Source organism: Bos grunniens, chromosome 4, assembly GCF_055505025.1.
Source record: "Bos grunniens cultivar Pamir isolate PY7600 chromosome 4, Bosgru_T2T1.0, whole genome shotgun sequence".
In the NCBI taxonomy this organism is placed as follows: Eukaryota; Metazoa; Chordata; class Mammalia; order Artiodactyla; family Bovidae; genus Bos; species Bos grunniens.
The window spans coordinates 37946070-37964309 of record NC_141168.1 but is presented as its reverse complement, the minus strand read 5'-3'; the positions used below and the strand labels follow the sequence as shown (position 1 = coordinate 37964309).

At 43.4% G+C, this 18240-nt stretch overlaps 1 protein-coding gene across 2 annotated transcripts in view; it reads left to right on the top strand.

Annotated features, from left to right (window-relative positions):
- Positions 1-9721: 9721 nt before the first annotated feature.
- AMPH (amphiphysin) overlaps positions 9722-18240 on the top strand; it is a 215109-nt gene continuing 206590 nt past the window's right edge. For both annotated transcript variants that reach the window (XM_086398398.1, XM_086398397.1), the window contains exon 1: positions 9722-10089. In XM_086398398.1, coding sequence (XP_086254524.1) covers positions 10021-10089 — 69 coding nt within the window. In that variant the 5' untranslated portion in view covers positions 9722-10020. The remainder of the gene's footprint in view (positions 10090-18240) is intronic.

Genomic DNA, 18240 nt, shown 5'->3' with positions numbered 1-18240 from the left:
AGCCTGGTGGGCTGCAGTCCATGGGGTCGCTGAGGGTCGGACACGACTGAGAGACTTCACTTTCACTTTTCACTTTCCTGCATTGGAGAAGGAAATGGCAACCCACTCCAGTGTTCTTGCCTGGAGAATCCCAGGGATGGGGGAGCCTGGTTGGCTGCCGTCCATGGGGTCACACACAGTCGGACACGACTGAAGTGACTTAGCATAGCATAGCATAGCATTACATAGGCATGGTAGAGTTAATCATGGGCCATCTGTGATTGAACTCAATCTCCAGCCTGATTCTCCTCTTCCCAGAGTCTGAGGGTGGGAGAGGTAGCGGGGTAGGGGGTGAAATGATCACCAGGTTGACTCTCCTGGCAACAAGTCCCCATTCTTAGGACTATTCCAAAAGTCACCTCACTAACATCCATTCAGGTGTGATTGAAAGAAGCTTTCTTAAGAATAGCAAAAAAATACCTTCATTGTTCTAGTTACTTGAGAAATTTCAAGGCTTGGTGAACACTGCAAAAACAGAGACAAACACCAAACATAATATTTCTTATCATAAATCACAATATCACAGGGACAAAATTCAATCCATGACAGGTTCTGTCCTAGACTAGCTTTACAGAAGCCTATCTAAGCCCAATAATGCTGACCTACAGCAGTAACATGGAAAGCAATACTAATAGGAACTACTACTATCATCACTACCCAACTTGTCTGACTCCTTGGACACTACTCTAGTCTTCCCAGGTGGCGCTAGTGGTAAAGAACCCAGCTGCCAATGCAGGAGACATAAGAGACACAGGCTCAATCCCTGAGTCAGAAAGATCCCTTGGAGGAGGAAAGGGCAACTCACTCCAGTATTCTTGCCTGGAAAATCCCAAGGACAGAGGAGCCTGGTGGGCTACAGTTCATGGAGTCACGAAGAGTCAGATGCAACTGAGCATACACGCACACATATTGCCTGTAGCTTAAAGTATACATCATGGCCCATCTTTGAGAACCCTGCCTCCCATACCTTAGTGTTAAGCTAAAATATCTTTGTTAAACTCACAGGGCTTCCCAAATGGCACTAGTGGTAAAGAGCCTGGCTGCCAATGCAGGAAACATAAGACTCGGGTTCAATCCCTGGGTCAGGAAGATCCCTTGGAGGAGGGCATAGCAACCCACTTCAGTATTCTTGCCTGGGTCCCATGGACAGAGAAGCCTGGAAGGCTATTTTCCATTGAGTTGCAAAGAGTTGGACATGACTGAAGTGACTAAGCATGCATGCAAACTCACAGGAAACATCCTGACCAGACTCCCTATAAATGAAAGCAGGAAAGAAGAAATTAACACATCCCCTCTAAAGTATGTCAGAACCAGGAAGTATCTGCACCAACTTACCGTCTTTTTTTTTTTTTTTACTTTACCTCATCACCTTCCCCTCTTTGTTCTGTAAAAGAAACTACCATCCAAATTTGGGCAAGATGTTTCTTTGGGGCACTAGTCCATCATCTTATCTGTCTGCTGGCTTTCCAAATGAAGTTGCTATTGCTTGCCCCAGTGACTTGTCTCTCCATTTAGTGGTCTGTTGTTTGGTGAGCAGTCCAAGCTCAGGCTAGGTAACGGGACAGAAGGTTGTGTGGTCTCTGCAGAGGAAACATGCTGTACTCTAGAGGAAGAGGCAGATGTTGGGAGGACACGTTGCTTAGTCCTGGCTACTAGCACATAAAATCAGACCATGACCATGGACTGGCTTCATTAGCCAGGGGTGGAGAAGGAAATGGCAACCCATTCCAGTACTCTTAACTGGAAAAACCCATGGACGGAGGATCTTGGTAGGCTACAGTCCATGGGGTCACAACGAGTCAAACAAGACTGAGCAATTTCACTTTTTTTGATTGAAGTGTGGGCTTGGAGTGGAGGGTCACTGTAGTGAGGAATCTTATGACCCAAGATAATACCTCTACTATGTCAGCAGCCACAGCTCCAGGAGTAGTTTGGAGAAAGGTATGTGTGTGTGGGGGGTGCTGGCAAAAGATGGGCTGAGTTGGGGGAGCAGCCATGCAACCAAAGACAGGCATATGTGAATAGCTATACTCATGTAACATAAATATGGACGAATTTAATAAAAAATGAATTCCTTGAACCAATTAATAAGTCTCCAGCCAATATATGATAAAAATTAAGCATTTGTTAAAGAGGTTTTAAAGTAGATCACTGTTACAAAGCTGGGGTTTGTCCAAGCTGGAAACTTCCCAATAAAACAGTCCAGCTACATATGCAATTAAGAGGATGTTCTTGGTAGCCCAGACAAATGTGCCATTTCCCAGAGTGCACAGGGAATTTTTATAGCTTATATGTGGATAGAAAATAGCTTAAAATATTTGCAGGGACTTGTTCCTTTCTTCAGAACGAGTCACAGCTAATTAGAATTTCTATTCTATTTTGCTCCTTGACCTCTCAGTTAGCTTGTAAGCCATTAAGTGATGTTCAAGCAATTTGTTTTGGTGTATAGAAGCGGTTTTTCATATATTTTGCATAAAAGCATCAAACATGGTGTGGAATACTTTAAAGTTACTAGACAGTTTAATACAACGTTATTGTTTTCTTTGGTGCCCAGTGGTTCACCTATTAAAACCAAGCTCTTGCCTCTTATGTGGTATTTTGGGATACATTAGTGATGCATTATTTATAGAGTTAGGAAGTTTTTATTTTTAGACTTGTTTAAATTAGGAAAGGAAAGGACAGTCATTAAGGCAAAATTTAGTACAAAAATATATGTGGAACTTAAAATGTAAATAACTGGCATAATTTGAAGAGTTGAATATTTTCACCTCACATGTACAAAACAATCAGTCAAAAAAAACAGAGTACATCCTCCTTTCACTGCTCTTTTAACATTTGTGAGAGGAAAATAGTCTTAGTCTTTAGTCTTAGTCTTTAAACAAAGAGGTAAGAGTAAGCACTAGTCAATAAATTGGGTATGACAAAAGTCCAGTCAGGTTCAATCAAATGTTTAAATGGAATGGCTTCTTAATTATCTATAAAATGACACAGAATAGTTGTATTAGAATTATTAGAATTAGAATATATAGCATATATTTTCACTCTTATAAGTGTTAATAAATAGCTAAACACATTAAGCACTTGATCTAGAAAGCTCCTTCTCTAAGGGTCTAAAGTGAACTACCTGATATACAGATAGGTTAGGATATCTGTACCACTAAAACATCTGGAAACTGACTTTTGTGATAATACATTAGTAATTCTTGGCCTATTCCAAATTATCCAGTTCATTTCAATTCAGTTCAGTTGCTCAGTCATGTCCGACTCTTTGCGACCCATGAATCGCAGCACGCCAGGCCTCCTTGTCCATCACCAACTCCCGGAGTTCACCCAAACTCATGTCCATCGAGTCAGTGATGCCATCTAGCCATCTCATCCTCTGTCGTCCCCTTCTCCTCCTGCCCCCAATCCCTCCCAGCATCAGAGTCTTTTCCAATGAGTCAACTCTTCACATGAAACTCCAAAGTACTGGAGTTTCAGCCTCAGCATCAGTCCTTCCAATGAACACCCAGGACTGATCTCCTTCAGAATGGACTGGTTGGATCTCCTTGCAGTCCAAGGGACTCTCAAGAGTTGTCTCCAACACCGCAGTTCAAAAGCATCAATTCTTTGGTGCTCAGCCTTCTTCACAGTCCAACTCTCACATCCATACATGACCACAGGAAAAACCATAGTCTTGACTAGACGAACCTTTGTTGGCAAAGTAATGTCTCTGCTTTTGAATATGCTATGTAGGTTGGTCATAACTTTTCTTCCAAGGAGTAAGCGTCTTTTAATTTCATGGCTGCAGTCACCATCTGCAGTGATTTTGGAGCCCAAAAAAATAAAGTCTGACACTGTTTCCACTGTTTCCCCATCTATTTCCCATGAAGTGATGGGACCAGATGCCATGATCTTAGTTTCTGAATGTTGAGCTTTAAGCCAACTTTTTCACTCTCCACTTTCACTTTCATCAAGAGGCTTTTGAGTTCCTCTTCACTTTCTGCCATAAGGGTGGTGTCATCTGCATATCTGAGGTTACTGATATTTCTCCCGGCAATCTTGATTCCAGCTTGTTCTTTTTCCAGCCCAGCGTTTCTCATGATGTACTCTGCATATAAGTTAAATAAGCAGGGTGACAATATACAGCCTTGACGTACTCCTTTTCCTATTTGGAACCAGTCTGTTGTCCAAATTACCCAAACCTGTCATAATTGTCTTTTTAACTTATCAAACAAGTTGAAATGCAATTTAGAAGAAAGGAAGGTGGATTGGAAGTTAGAATTAATTCAGGAATTCTGCCTTGTTCACATGAAGATCTGGGGTTGTAGCTGTGATGCTGTTTATGAACCTGAATAATCATTAAGCATATTATAATTTAACATCCTGTAAGTAGCTGAGTAGATCAGTGGTAAAGAATCCGCCTGCCAATCCAGGAGATGCAGAACACTGGAGTTCAATTCCTGGCTTGGGAAGACCCTCTGGAGGAGGAAGTGGCAACCAGCTCCAGTATTCTTGCCTGGGAAATCCCATGGACAGAGGAGGCTGTCAGGCTACAGTCCAGGGGGTGGCGCAGGGTGGGACACAACTTAGCACAGCACATGGCAGGAAGCAGCTTTTGGCAGGAAAGAGCTCTCTGCAGGAGGCCCATTTTGTCTCGACACTAACCATATACCAGGCACCCCCATGCTCTACTCACCTCTAGCCCAAGCACACTTTTCAAAAGCACGCTTTTTTTTTTTAAAATTTTATTTTATTTTTAAACTTTACATAATTGTATTAGTTTTGCCAAATATCAAAATGAATCCATCACAGGTATACATGTGTTCCCCATCCTGAACCCTCCTCCCTCCTCCCTCCCCATACCATCCCTCTGGGTCGTCCCAGTGTACCAGCCCCAAGCATCCAGTATCGTGCATCGAACCTGGACTGGCGTCTCATTTCATACATGATATTTTACATGTTTCAATGCCATTCTCCCAAATCTTCCCACCCTCTCCCTCTCCCACAGAGTCCATAAGACTGTTCTATACATCAGTGTCTCTTTTGCTGTCTCATACACAGGGTTATTGTTATCATCTTTCTAAATTCCATATATATGCGTTAGTATACTGTATTGGTGTTTTTCCTTCTGGCTTACTTCACTCTGTATAATAGGCTCCAGTTTCATCCACCTCATTAGAACTGATTCAAATGAATTCTTTTTAATGGCTGAGTAATACTCCATTGTGTATATGTACCATGGCTTTCTTATCCATTCATCTGCTGATGGACTTTGCCTGTTGTGTTGGCTCTTTCCATAGATCAAAGAAGTAGAAATGAAGAATAAGTAGTTAACAGATGACTAGATCTCTTCCCTAGCTCTCCCTTCAGTAATCTTGTGAACAAACTATGCGAACAAGATAGCATCTGGAGAAATATGGTATCATAAGAAGTCGACAAGCCTGTACATAAGCCTGCACATAGTGGGGAGTGCAAGAAACGTTTTTTCCTTGACTGACCAAGGAGAAAAATGTCTGTCACTATGAGGAACAGGCACAAGCAGGCAAGGAATATGGCTGGGAAGCCCCATTGGTGTTGGAGATGAAGGAAGCATACACAAAAGTATGGATCCTGCAATTTTAGAGATGGAAGGTGCTGCTAAGACTGCTCATCTCATGAACTTCCGCTGTGTACTGGGAATTACATAACTCTAGGTTGTGTTATTGTGTTCAGTTGCTCAGTCATGTCTAACTCTTTGCAGCCCCATGGACTGTAGCCTGACAGGCTCCTCTGTCCATGGAATTTTCCAGGTAAGAGTGGATTGCCATGCCCTTTTCCAGGGGATCTTCCAGATCTTCCTGACCTGGATCTTCCTGGCTCAGGGATAGAACTCTGGCCTCTTTGTCTCCTGCATTGGCACTAGCGCCACCTGGGAAGTCTGTAACTCTACGGGTCTTCCTTAAAGACAGCCACAGGGAGGGACCTGCTTGGCGGTGCAGTGGCTCAGACTCTGGGCTTCCAATGCAGGGGGCTGGTTTCCATCTCTGGTTAGGGATCTAGATCCCACATGGTGCAACTAAGACCTGTAAATAAAGGAATAGATAAATATTTTTTATAAAAGACAGTCATAAGGAATAAAGAAACTGCCTAATGGGTGGAGCTCTGGGCACTCAATATTCTTTGTACCCCAAGACGATGCATCTGGTATATTTGAGTCTTTCATAAGGTTTTGTATAAAAAAGACTCCACTGTATGGCATAACAATGTTTAAAAATCATAGTAAGTGAAGTGAGCTAGACAGAGAAAGACAGATATCACATGATATCACTCTTATGTGGAATCTAAAAGAATGATACAAATGAACTTATATACAAAAAGAAAATAGATGCACAGACATAGAAAATAAACTTTTGGTTACCAAAGGGCAGAGGGGAAGGGAGGGACAAATTAGGGGTTTGGGATTAACAGAAACACATATATAAAATAGGTCAACAATTAGGACCTACCATATAGCACAGAGAACTATATTCAATATCCAGAGGTAAACCATAATGGAAAAGAATATGAAAAAGAATGTGTGTGTGTGCACGCGCACATGTGTGTAACTGAATGACTTTTCCGTACACCTGAAACGAATACAATATTACAAATCAACTATACTTATAATTTAAAAAAAATTATCCCAAGGAAAAAGATCACTGCATTGTTTGAGTGCCTTTCCCTCCACCCATGTTCCAGTAGCATTATTACAGAATTAGGAGAAGAAATAGCTAAGAATAGATCCTCATGAACTAGTCTCATGCATGCTTGCATTTTTTTTTCCCAGCATATATTTATAACGCACCAATTAAGTATCACCCAAAATGCTTCCTCAATATTCCAGAGTGGCTAGAAAGAGCCACAGGGCAACCTGAAAATGGATACTGGTTGATTTGATAACAGTAGGCACATGACAATTTTTAAAATATGCTCAGCATGTATTCCAAATAGAATTATCAAGAAGTGACAAGTTTGCCTTTCCACCCACACTACAGATTTAGATTTGGGCATGTGAATGATAAGAAAAGTTAACCATTTGCAATTTTATTTCAAAAGATATTCATTGTGTTTATGTAGGTGGGGAGTAACTGCCAAGAGAGACAAAGGCTGGGAGAGTGGGATCTGATAGCTTGGCCTCTAAGGAAGTGAGAAAAAGTAAACTCATTGCTTGGAACTCTGTCCCTTGACTTATCAAAGAGAAAGCAGTGGCAGCTATAATGGGGGCTGTAGCCAGGCCCATCAAGGGAGCCGAGGGGACTCTGGTGTTCAGAGTATGAGTAACCATGGGCTTCCCTGATGGCTCAGCTAAAGAGTCTGCCTAAGATGCAGGAGATGGGAGTTCAATCCCTAAGTTGATATGATCCCCTGAAGGAGGAAATGGCAACCTACACCAGTATTTTTGCCTGGAAAAATCCATGGGCAGAGGAGCCTGATGAGCGTCACAAAGAGTCAGACAAGACTGAAGCCATTGAGCGTGCATGGACTGATATACTCCAGAACATTCTGGTATATTCCAACATTCAGAGGCAGAGCTAAGATTCAGAAGCCACTGACTCAAAATTCCTAACTTCTGAGTGGCCTTTTCTATTGAATACTAACCAAAAGAAGAATCAAGTTTCTCTTACTTTGCTCTGAAGTTAAACACCTATTTCATTGAGATGTTGGAAACAGGGAGATCAACTCAAGCAGTTTACCTAGGTCTTTCCTGGTTTTAGCACTGAAAGTCCTATGTCCTGGAAAGTCCTTCATTTCCAGGCAAGCTGGGATAAATAGGAAGCCTAAGGAAACAAGAACCAAGTGAATAGGTATTTCAGTAACAAACCATCCCAAAAGTTAGTGGCTTATAACTGTAATTGGGAAGAACAAATCTGACTTCATACTGAATCTGTTTCTTCTAAAATTTGTATTCTACTGTTCTTGCTTAATGTTAAGAATGTTGCCTACAGCCTGAAATGTACAGGATAGACCATTCTCAAGGCTCTGACCTTTAAGGGTCACTTTTGCATTCATATAAATATTAAAAAATCGCAGAACAGAGAAAAACATTTGTCTAGTTGGAAGTTTACAGGACCACCCTGAATTGAACTCCAGGGACAGCTGCAAGAACAAAGGATTCTGACACCAAGAAGTTCGCAACAATCACCCATGCTGCTCCTTCACCTTGCCTTTAAAATGTTTTGCTGAAACTCCTTCAAAGAGTTGAGGATTTAGGGGATCACGAGTCACCCACCCTTCTCCTGAGTCACCTACCACTCTCCTTCCGTGGCCCTGCAGTAAACCTTTCTCTGCTCCAAACTCTGACATTTTGGTTTGCTTGGCCTCGCTGTGTGTCAGCCACATCAACTGGCATTCAGTAACAAACCCACTATTTTTTTTTTTTTTTGCTCACCATTCCACATTCTTGGCTAGGATTGGCTGGGCAGTTCTTTTGCTGGTCTTGCTTATGACTTCTTGTGTGGCTGCTTTCAGCCAGTGTGTCTCCAGGAGGCTGGGCTCAGCTGAGATGCAGGGGCATTTGGTTTTGCTCCCTGTCCAAGTAATCTCAGGGCTTCTCCCTTTCCATGGAGTCTCTCCAATGGCCTTTTTACAGCAGGGTAGCTGAAGCTTTACAGGGTGCAAGGAGATCCAACCAGTCCATCCTAAAGGAAATCAGTCCTGGGTGTTCATTGGTGTTTCATTGAAGCTGAAACTCCAATATTTTGGCCACCTGATGCGAAGGGCTGACTCATTTGAAAAGACCCCGATGTTGGGAAAGATTGAAGGCAGGAGGAGAAGGGACCGACAGAAGATGAGATGGTTAGATAGCATCACCGACTCAATGGACATGAGTTTGGGTAAACTCTGGGAGTTGGTGATGGACAGGGAGGCCTGGCGAGCTGTGATTCATGGGGTTGCAAAGAGTCGGATGCGACTGAGTGACTGAACTGAACTCCAAGGGTCTTTTTACAGCAGGGTAGCTGAAGCTTTACAGGGTGACACAGTAGGAGCAAAACCTGCCTGGTTTCTCAAGGTTTAGGCCTGGAATTGGCACAGTGTACTTATACCTATCTTATACCTATCTTATTAGTGAAAGCCAGGTCACAGGGCCTTCTAGAATCAAGGTGAGGGGACTACCCCAGGAGTGGACATCTAGGGGGGCAGTTGATGGGTGCTGCCAACCTAACTGTTTACTCTAGAGGTGCAGTGAGATGCTATCTGGAACTCACAGAATTCCTGGTGCCTGATTCTCTTCTGGCTTGTTTGCGAGCCCGCGTGCCTTACTCTCCTCACATTCGTAGAAAGAAATGAATAGGAATAGTTGGACCTTCCTGCAGAGACTTCAAGAGCTCGGGGTACATCTAGGATAAGTTTATCCCTATTAAGCTTACTCTTGCTAAGTGTACTAAGGATGGCGAATTCCTGTTAAGGTTGCCAGAGGCGAGAGTGTGTTCCTGAACACACAGATAATCCAGGGGTGTGCCTTCTGCCCTGGGTGGTCCAGTTGGTCCTTCTGGGAGACCAGCCCAATTCCCTCCATCCCAGAGTTGCTCCAGTTCCACATTCCTGGGGTTCTCCTATCTCCAACCCTTTTTTCCTTCTTTCTTTTTTTTTTTTTTGCTGGAGAGAATTGGGGCCCCCCTCATCCTCCCCTACCACGAACTCCTCCTTAAAAGAACCCGGGAGCTGCTGAGGGCCTTGGGGTCGCTGCAGGCTTCCTTTCCTTTCTGCACCAGACCTCCTCTTCCATCACTGTGGGCACTCTCTGGGCTTTTTGACTCTCTTTCGCTCGCCACCCCGCCCCGGGTCACAGCCAGGGCCAGCGCGTCCCGCCTCCGCTCTGTCGCTTTAAGCGGGTCCCCGCCGGCGCGCCCCTCCCTCACCCCTCCTGGCGCTCGGCGGCTCTTCGCCGCCTCTCCCGCTCCTCCTGCTCCTCCTCCTCATCGTCTCCCGCTCCTCCTCGCCGCCCGCTCCGCTCCTCGCAGCCTCCGCGCACCCGCAGCCATGGCCGACATCAAGACGGGCATCTTCGCCAAGAACGTCCAGAAGCGACTCAACCGCGCGCAAGAAAAGGTCAGAAGCGCGCGGCGGGCCGGGTTGGCGGGGACGCGGGCAGGCAGGGCCGCGTTGGCCAGGGGAGCGCAGGAGGCCGTGCCGGGGCCGGGGTCGCGGGGACGCCCTGCCCTCCGCCGCAGCCACTGCAGCAAGGCGGCACCCGGCAGTCGCGGGCGCGCAGACCCGGTCCCCGAAGGCGCGGGGTGGGCCCGGGTCTCCCGGCTCCCTCTCCCCCTGCGCGGCTGGGCGGGCGCCGGGCACGAGCTGAGGCAGGTGCGGCGGGTCGCCCGCGGCTCCCGGAGCGGAGCGCATCTCCCTCCCGGCGCCAGCTCCCCGCGCTCCCGCAGGCGGCTTTCGGGTCCCGGCGGGAGCTTGCGGCGCTGTCGTTCCTCCGGCGGGATTTCTGGCTACTTGGGTGCAGCAGGCACGAGCAATTTCGCACAGAAGCTACACCTCTCAAATCTGTTTGGATCAAGAGGGCTGACCGCTCAAACCCAACCGCTTTAATACAGTGCAGTGAAGTGAACCCTGAAGTTCAAAACCGAGATCTAGATACACAACTTCTTTCTCTTTCTTTGCTTTTTATTTCTTTTTCTGAGGGGTCTCTGTTACACGTGTATCCCTTTTAACGCCAGTGCCCTTCTCTGGAAGGTCAACGATAAATATGACCTGAACCTAACAATTCTCTGCACATTTATGCATAGAGGAGGGCGTTTTACTGCATTAAAAAAAAAAAAAAGCCCATGTTGCAAAAAAAAAAAAAGAAGTCCAGTTGGGTTCCCTGGTGTGTTTCACAAGCCCCTCAAGATTGGTCACAGTCAATTATTTTTCTCTCCGAGAGATGGGTACAAATGAATGGCAGGTCCACGTCAAGCCCAGCCAGCGCCCAACAGTTGGGGAGATACTGTTCCTTGCACTGGGCTTGCCTGGCTTGCCTTGCCTACTGCTTGTCATCAACACCTTGCCAGCACTGAGGTCTTCATTTGTGTCCCTTGCAGAGGACATTCATATTGTATGTTAAGCACTGTGCTTGAAATTGACACCAACTAATAAGCCCCGTCGTTTGTGTCCGTTGAACTGTGTTCTCTTTCACGTGGAAGTATTTTCTGTCCCTGGGATTCTGGGTGTTTAGCGGTTTCCTGTTTTACTGGAAGTCAGATTTGCCGCGTTGCTCACTGTGGCAGTGAATTTCCCTCTGCAGACCCTGACTTAGACTGCCCTCCAATTCCCACTCTAGGCCAGGAAATGAGCGGAAGGAGGGCACTGATCCCTTTGCCTCTCTGTGTTCCCAGAGGCTTGGTGGCTGCCTTCAGTCCCTCCCTTCACACATCTAGGCTCTCAATGCAGTAAGAGGATTGTATTTCTTTTAATATCTACCCAAGCTTATCCTGAACCAACAGTGATCCTCCTGCCACTCCTTTAGCTGCTGAATTAGCAAGGCTTCCTGCCTGCTTCCAGTCCCTGGCTACTTGTCCAGAATGTAGCCAGAATCTGCCGGGAACCTGGTTAGGTTTTGTCATCATTTTTCCATACTTCATTTTATCCACTAGTAGATATTCCACCCCACCCTCTCCCTCCTTCCAAGTAATTACTTGAATTTTGGGTCTGAAGCTTTTCATTGAATCCACTTTCCATCTGTGAAGGAATTTAGTGATACAGTCTGCCTTTTGACATATTAAATTATTTCTTAATCTAGGTCACCAGCTGTTAATATGCCAGAAATAACTGAAAAGAAAATGTAATCTGACTTAGCATGCAAGCCCTTATGAATTGTTGAAAACTCACTGTTGCATTACTAAGGTCAAGTGTGTGTTATGATTGCAGTTGTGGCTGGTAGTTGATCACAGTGGTCTAGGGAAGCTTTGAGCAGGGCTTCAAGCGTCCTGCTGGGGAAAGCTGCTGATGAAAAGTGCCTGTTGTACCTAGTTTAGAAGATTAAGACACCAAGAAGCTGAGAGAGTGGGTTCTGGCCCTGGGTAAGTTCTGCCCCTCCTATTGAGCCTGTTCAGTGTATGGGAAAAAGAGCATGTAGAAATCCAGGTAAGGCAGTCCAGCCAAGCCCAAACAGTAGCCCCTGGACAATGGAAAACGAAGTGTGCTGCTGTTGATGGGTTCAGTAGACATCTCCTCCAGTGGTGCCTTCTTTTTGCATCTTCAGTCTCCTGCTCTTCTCCAGATGTTCTGTTGTAGTAACTATGTGCCACGTATGTTCTTGAGACGCTTTGTTCCTGGTTTTTACCATAAATTTTCTCAAAAGAGAGTCTACTCTCTCACTTTCTCATCATTTTTGATCCACCTAACAGCTTGCATGCATTTTTCCTCCAAATGCATGACAAACTACTCTTTCAGGTAACTTATGGCTTTCTATGAATTTAATATAGATTTTTAAATTGAAAGCCTGTAAAGTTTCTTTGGAGGAAAAAAAAAAGTGAAATACACATATAAGGGGGAAAAAAAAACCCACCAACAAATTAGAACACTCATAAATTCTACCACCCAGAGACTCACAATCATTTGATGTGTGACCCAGTAGATATTTTCTTCTTGTATATGTATGTATTTATACAACTAAAACAGATCCATCCTATATGATTTTGTAATCTGTTTATTTCATTTAATAATCATGAACATTCTTCAATAGATGTACATATTTTCCATCATGATTTTAAGTGACTGAACAGTATTGGAATGTATGCATTTTAGTGACTCCCCTATTTTTGGACATTCAATTTCCATTGTTTCTGAATATAAATGTGAGTAAGTGAGAAAACTTATAGGGGAAATGTTGGTACACATTCAAGTATCTCCTTAAATAAATTCCTAGAAGAATTATTCTGTTAAAGTTATGCTTATTTTTTATCATAGTTAGATTGCCTTTCAGAAAGGTTGAATCAATTTACATTCTCACCAGCAATCTGTGAGACTTTGCCAATGGCAGATACTAAAATTTAAAACATTCTTCAGATACATAATTGGAAAAAACTCTTGCTATTCTTTTTCTTGGTTTTATTTTTTAAAGGTCTAACATTTTTTGCATTGGTTTTTTTAATCTGTGAATTTTGTCTGTATAGTTTTGCCCATTTTGTATAGTATCTCCATCTTGTTATTTGTAAGGGCAGAAACTTTATCAATTCTTCCTTTTCTATTTATTTTTTAACTTTTGAGCATTTTTTTTCTGCTGTGGAGCATATTTATGTTTGTATTATGTTTATTTATTTATTTTGTATTTGCTTAAATCTATCAATTGATTTTGTGTGGTTTCCTCTTTTGGATGTTGAATTACTTAGGATCCTGCCACTTGTAAATGTGAGAAAACTCAGTTCAAACTGGCTTAAGGAAAAAAAATAATTTAATTACTAAAAATAAAAATATGGTTCTTGCACATATAAATTTCATTTCAGTTCAGTTCAGTCGTTCAGTCGTGTCTGACTCTTTGCGACCCCATGAATTGCAGCATGCCAGGCCTCCTTGTCCATCACCAACTCCCGGAGTTCACTCAGACTCATGTCCATCAAGTCAGTGATGCCATCCAGCCATCTCATCCTCTGTCGTTCCCTTCTCCTCCTGCCCCCAATCCCTCCCAGCATCAGAGTCTTTTCCAATGAGACAACTCTTCGCATGAGGTGGCCAAAGTACTGGAGTTTTAGCTTTAGCATCATTCCTTCCAAAGAAATCCCAGGGCTGATCTCCTTCAGAATGGACTGGTTGGATCTCCTTGCAGTCCAAGGGACTCTCAGGAGTCTTCTCCAACACCATAGTTCAAAAGCATCAATTCTTCAGTGCTCAGCCTTCTTCACAGTCCAACTCTCACATCCATACATGACCACAGGAAAAACCATAGCCTTGACTAGACAGACCTTTGTTGGCAAAGTAATGTCTCTGCTTTTGAATATGCTATGTAGGTTGGTCATAACTTTTCTTCCAAGGAGTAAGCGTCTTTTAATTTCATGGCTGCAGTCACCATCCACAGTGATTTAATGAGTACAAATACAATATGTACTTTTATTAAACTATGAACATAAATATATTCTTATATATGTGTATTTAAAAATATATGTACATGTTTCTGTTATATATGTTAACTCATTTAATTCTGTGCAGTTAGGTACTATTATTATCCCTGTTTTATAGATGAGGAAGAGATTAAGTTACATGCCCAAGGTCACACAGTGTGCAGTAAAGCTGAAGTTTGAATCCAAGCAGTCCATTGCTTCTTGATTACATGGTACTGCCTCTTAGGAAAGGGGCAGGGGTGGACACATATCAGGCCTGCATGGAAGCAGGGATTCAACCACAGACATCAGGGCTCAGGTGTTTTCTCCCTACCTCTCATCTCTACAGCCATCTTGTCAGCCCCATTCTTGGGCAGGTTCTTCTCTTTTGGTGGCAAGATGGCGGCCAGCAGCTCTAGGCAAGGGCATGTCACTATTTATGGATAACTCAGGATAGCCCTAACCAGCCCAAATTGGGGCTTGTTTCTCACCCTGGAAGAAAGAAATCTCTGGCCAAGGGCCAGGGCCATGAGTTGGATTGGGCCTTAGTCACAGGCTTCTATGGAAGCTGGGATGAAGAAATGTCCCTTAGACCATATGCGGTGCTCGTGGAGGAGGGAGAATCAGAGGACAGAAAAGGGAATGGGTGCTGGGCTGGCAAAATAGAAGGTGTCCACTGAAGTGTAATTAAAAAGCTTCTCTGACCCATGTTTGTGTAAATAATCACATAGTTAGTAATTTGTAATTTAATATTCATTTAAAATTTCCTATCAAATTAATACATCCACAGTTTAAAAAATAAAATATTAGTAAATGGCTTATTATGAAAAATATCAGTCCCCTGTCTCTTCTCTCTTCTACCACCAATCTTGTTTCCCCGAGGCAGCTCTTATTAATCACAGTGCCTCTCAAATTATGCTTAAAACTACTTCTGAATCTATCCTTTCATATTTGGTGAAATAGGTAAAGATTTAGCTCTCATACATTCTTCTCTCTACTTCCATATCCCCTAATAATATAGCAAAAATAGTTGATTGCTGAAGATTATATTTTTCCAATGGTAAAGTATGGAAAAGAATAGATATGTGTACATGTATAACTGAATCACTTGATCGTACAGCTGAAACTAACACAACATTCTTAATCAACAGTACTCCAATGTAAAATGAAAAAGCTTTAAAAAGCCTACTTGATAAGATCAAAAGAAAGTATAGTGTTTGTTGACTATAATACACACATCTTAACTATTCAGCCTTCATGGATTTTTGTGTATATGGATCTCTGTATAGCTATCACGCAAAACATTTCTATCATACCAGATAACTCTCAACCTTGTCTTTTTTTTATGTTCATACATTTTAAATTCCTTTACCATCGTTTTCCTTATGAACACCTTTTATTGTACATATTGGTTATTTTGATATCTTCTTTTGCAAAGTGTCTGTTCAAGTCTGTGTTTTATTTGGGTTGCTTGTTGTTTCCTTATTGACTTGTAGAAGTTCTTTATATATTTAGTATATGAGTCCTTTCTCAGGTAGACATTCTGTGAATGTATTCTCCCAGGAAGTGGCTTGTGTTTTTACTTTCTTAATGGTGACCTTTGATGAAAGGAAGTTTAAAATTTTTATGAAGCCTTATCAGAAGATTAGGTTTTTCATGTAGTTTTTTGTTTTCCTAGAGTTAATCATAGCCTTATTTCTGTTTGCTTATTTCTCTATGAGCTATATAGAATTGTTTGTTCTTGCTTCATCAGATCTGTTAAATGCCTACCAATATCGTATCAAAGGTCCGTATAGTCAAAGCTATGGTTTTCCAGTAATCACGTATGGATGTGAGAGTTGGACCATAAAGAAGCCTGAGCGCCGAAAAATTGATGCTTTTGAACTGTGATGTTGGAGAAGACTCTTGAGAGTACCTTGGACAGTAAGGAGATCAAACCAGTCAATCCTAAAGAAAGTCAATCCTGAATATTCACTGGAAGGACTGATGCTGAAACTGAAGTTCCAATACTTTGGCCACCTGATGGGAAAGAGCCAACTCATTGGAAAAGACCCTGATGCTGGGAAAGATTGAAGGGAGGAGGAGAAGGGGACAACAGAGGATAAGATGGTTGGATGGCATCACTGACCCAATGGACATGAGTTTGAGCAAGCTCCGGGAGATGGTGAAGGACAGGGAAGCCTGTGGTGCTGCAGTCCATGGGGTTGCAAAGAGTCAGACATGACTGAGTGACTGAACAACAACAACAATTATTATCAAGGGTTCAATAAAATCATATAATGCAATTATGTTCTCCTACTGGAGGACCTCCTCCCCCAAATTCCCTCAACTTGTCGTCTCTGCCCTTTTACTGTAAGCTGGGCTGATTTTTTTCTAAGCCTGCTATGCAGCTGTCGTCCTGGGTCTTTCCTCGCCAATGTTGGGGTTGAGGAAGGGACTTGAAGGCTCATTTATTCTATAATCCCAGGCTTTCAAACTGTTCCCCATTGTCAGTGTTGCGCTTTATCCTCACTTTTTGCAGTTCTTGGTGGATCCAGGTTCTAAGCTGGAATGTGTTTGTGACTAGTGAGAATTGGCTGCTTTTTCATGGGTTGCCTAAACAGGCACTTCTAGAAAGTAGTTGTCTCTATTCAGCTGAGTTGTTTCCATTCTTCTGTCTACTTTTTTGCTTCTGTAAAATTTATTGAGCTCTCTCATCCACTAGTAATGCCTCTCCTCTTTTTATCCATGTATGTTCATACCTTTTTTTATTCCTTTGTTGTCATTTTTTTTGCAAGGGTCTTGGGAGGAAACAGATGTAAATAATACAGTCAGTCGGCCTGTTTTTTCAGAGGCCTTTTTTACTTAAGTATTTAATCCCTCTGGGATTTTTTTGTCCATCTTTATTCATTTGTGAAATCCAGTGACATTTATTTGGTCTTAACCCTCCTTGACCTCTATGCAATATTTAAGTCAGTGGTGCAGTTCAAACAATGGCACCCCACTCCAGTACTCTTGCCTGGAAAATCCATGGACGGAGGAGCCTGGTAGGCTGCAGTCCATGGGGTCGCTAAGAGTCAGACGCGACTGAGTGACTTCACTTTCACTTTTTACCTTCATGCATCGGAGAAGGAAATGGCAACCCGATCCACTGTTCTGGCCTGGAGAATCCCAGGGACAGGGAAGCCTGGTGGGCTGCCATCTATGGGGTTGCACAGAGTTGGACATGACTGAAGCGACTTAGCAGCAGCAGCAGCAGTAGTTCAAACATTTTGTAAGATTAAAACTGTGGCTTCCCAGATGGCACTAGTGGTAAAGAACCCGCCTGCTAATTCAGGAAATGAGATGTGGGTTCAGTCCCTAGATCGGGAAGATCCCCTGGAGGAGGAAATGGCAACCCACTCCAGTGTTTTTGCCTGGAGGATCCCCATGGACCGAGGAGCTTGGCAGGCAACAGACAGTCCGTAGGGTTCAAAAGAGTCTGACCTGACTGAAGTGACGGACCATGCATCCAAACATATTTTTTAATGTGACTGTAGTGAGGAGGGAGGCTTTTGGCATGTTATAATACTAGCCTCTTTCAGTATTAGATTTTAGTATTAATAAGAGTGAAAGTGAAAGTAAAGTGAAAGTTGCTCAGTCCATGGAATTATCCAGGCCAGAATACTGGAGTGGGTAGCCCGTCCCTTCTCCAGGGGATCTTCCCAACCCAGTGAGCAAACCCAGGTCTCCCGCATTGCAGGCAGATTCTTTACCAGCTGAGCCACAGAGGCTTCCCTCCAGTGTTCCCAAGAATACTGGAGTGGGTCAGATCAGATCAGTTCAGATCAGGTCAGTCGCTCAGTCGTGTCCAACTCTTTGTGACACCATGAATTGCAGCATGCCAGGCCTCCCTGTCCATCACCAACTCCTGGAGTTCACTCAGACTCATGTCCATCAAGTCAGTGATGCCATCCAGCCATCTCATCCTCTGTCGTCCCCTTCTCTTCTTGCCCCCAATCCCTCCCAGCATCAGAGTGTTTTCCAATGAGACAACTCTTCGCATGAGGTGGCCAAAGTACTGGAGTTTCAGCTTTAGCATCATTCCTTCCAAAGAAATCCCAGGGCTGATCTCCTTCAGAATGGACTGGTTGGATCTCCTTGCAGTCCAAGGGACTTTCAAGAGTCTTTTCCAACACCACAGTTCAGAAGCATCAAT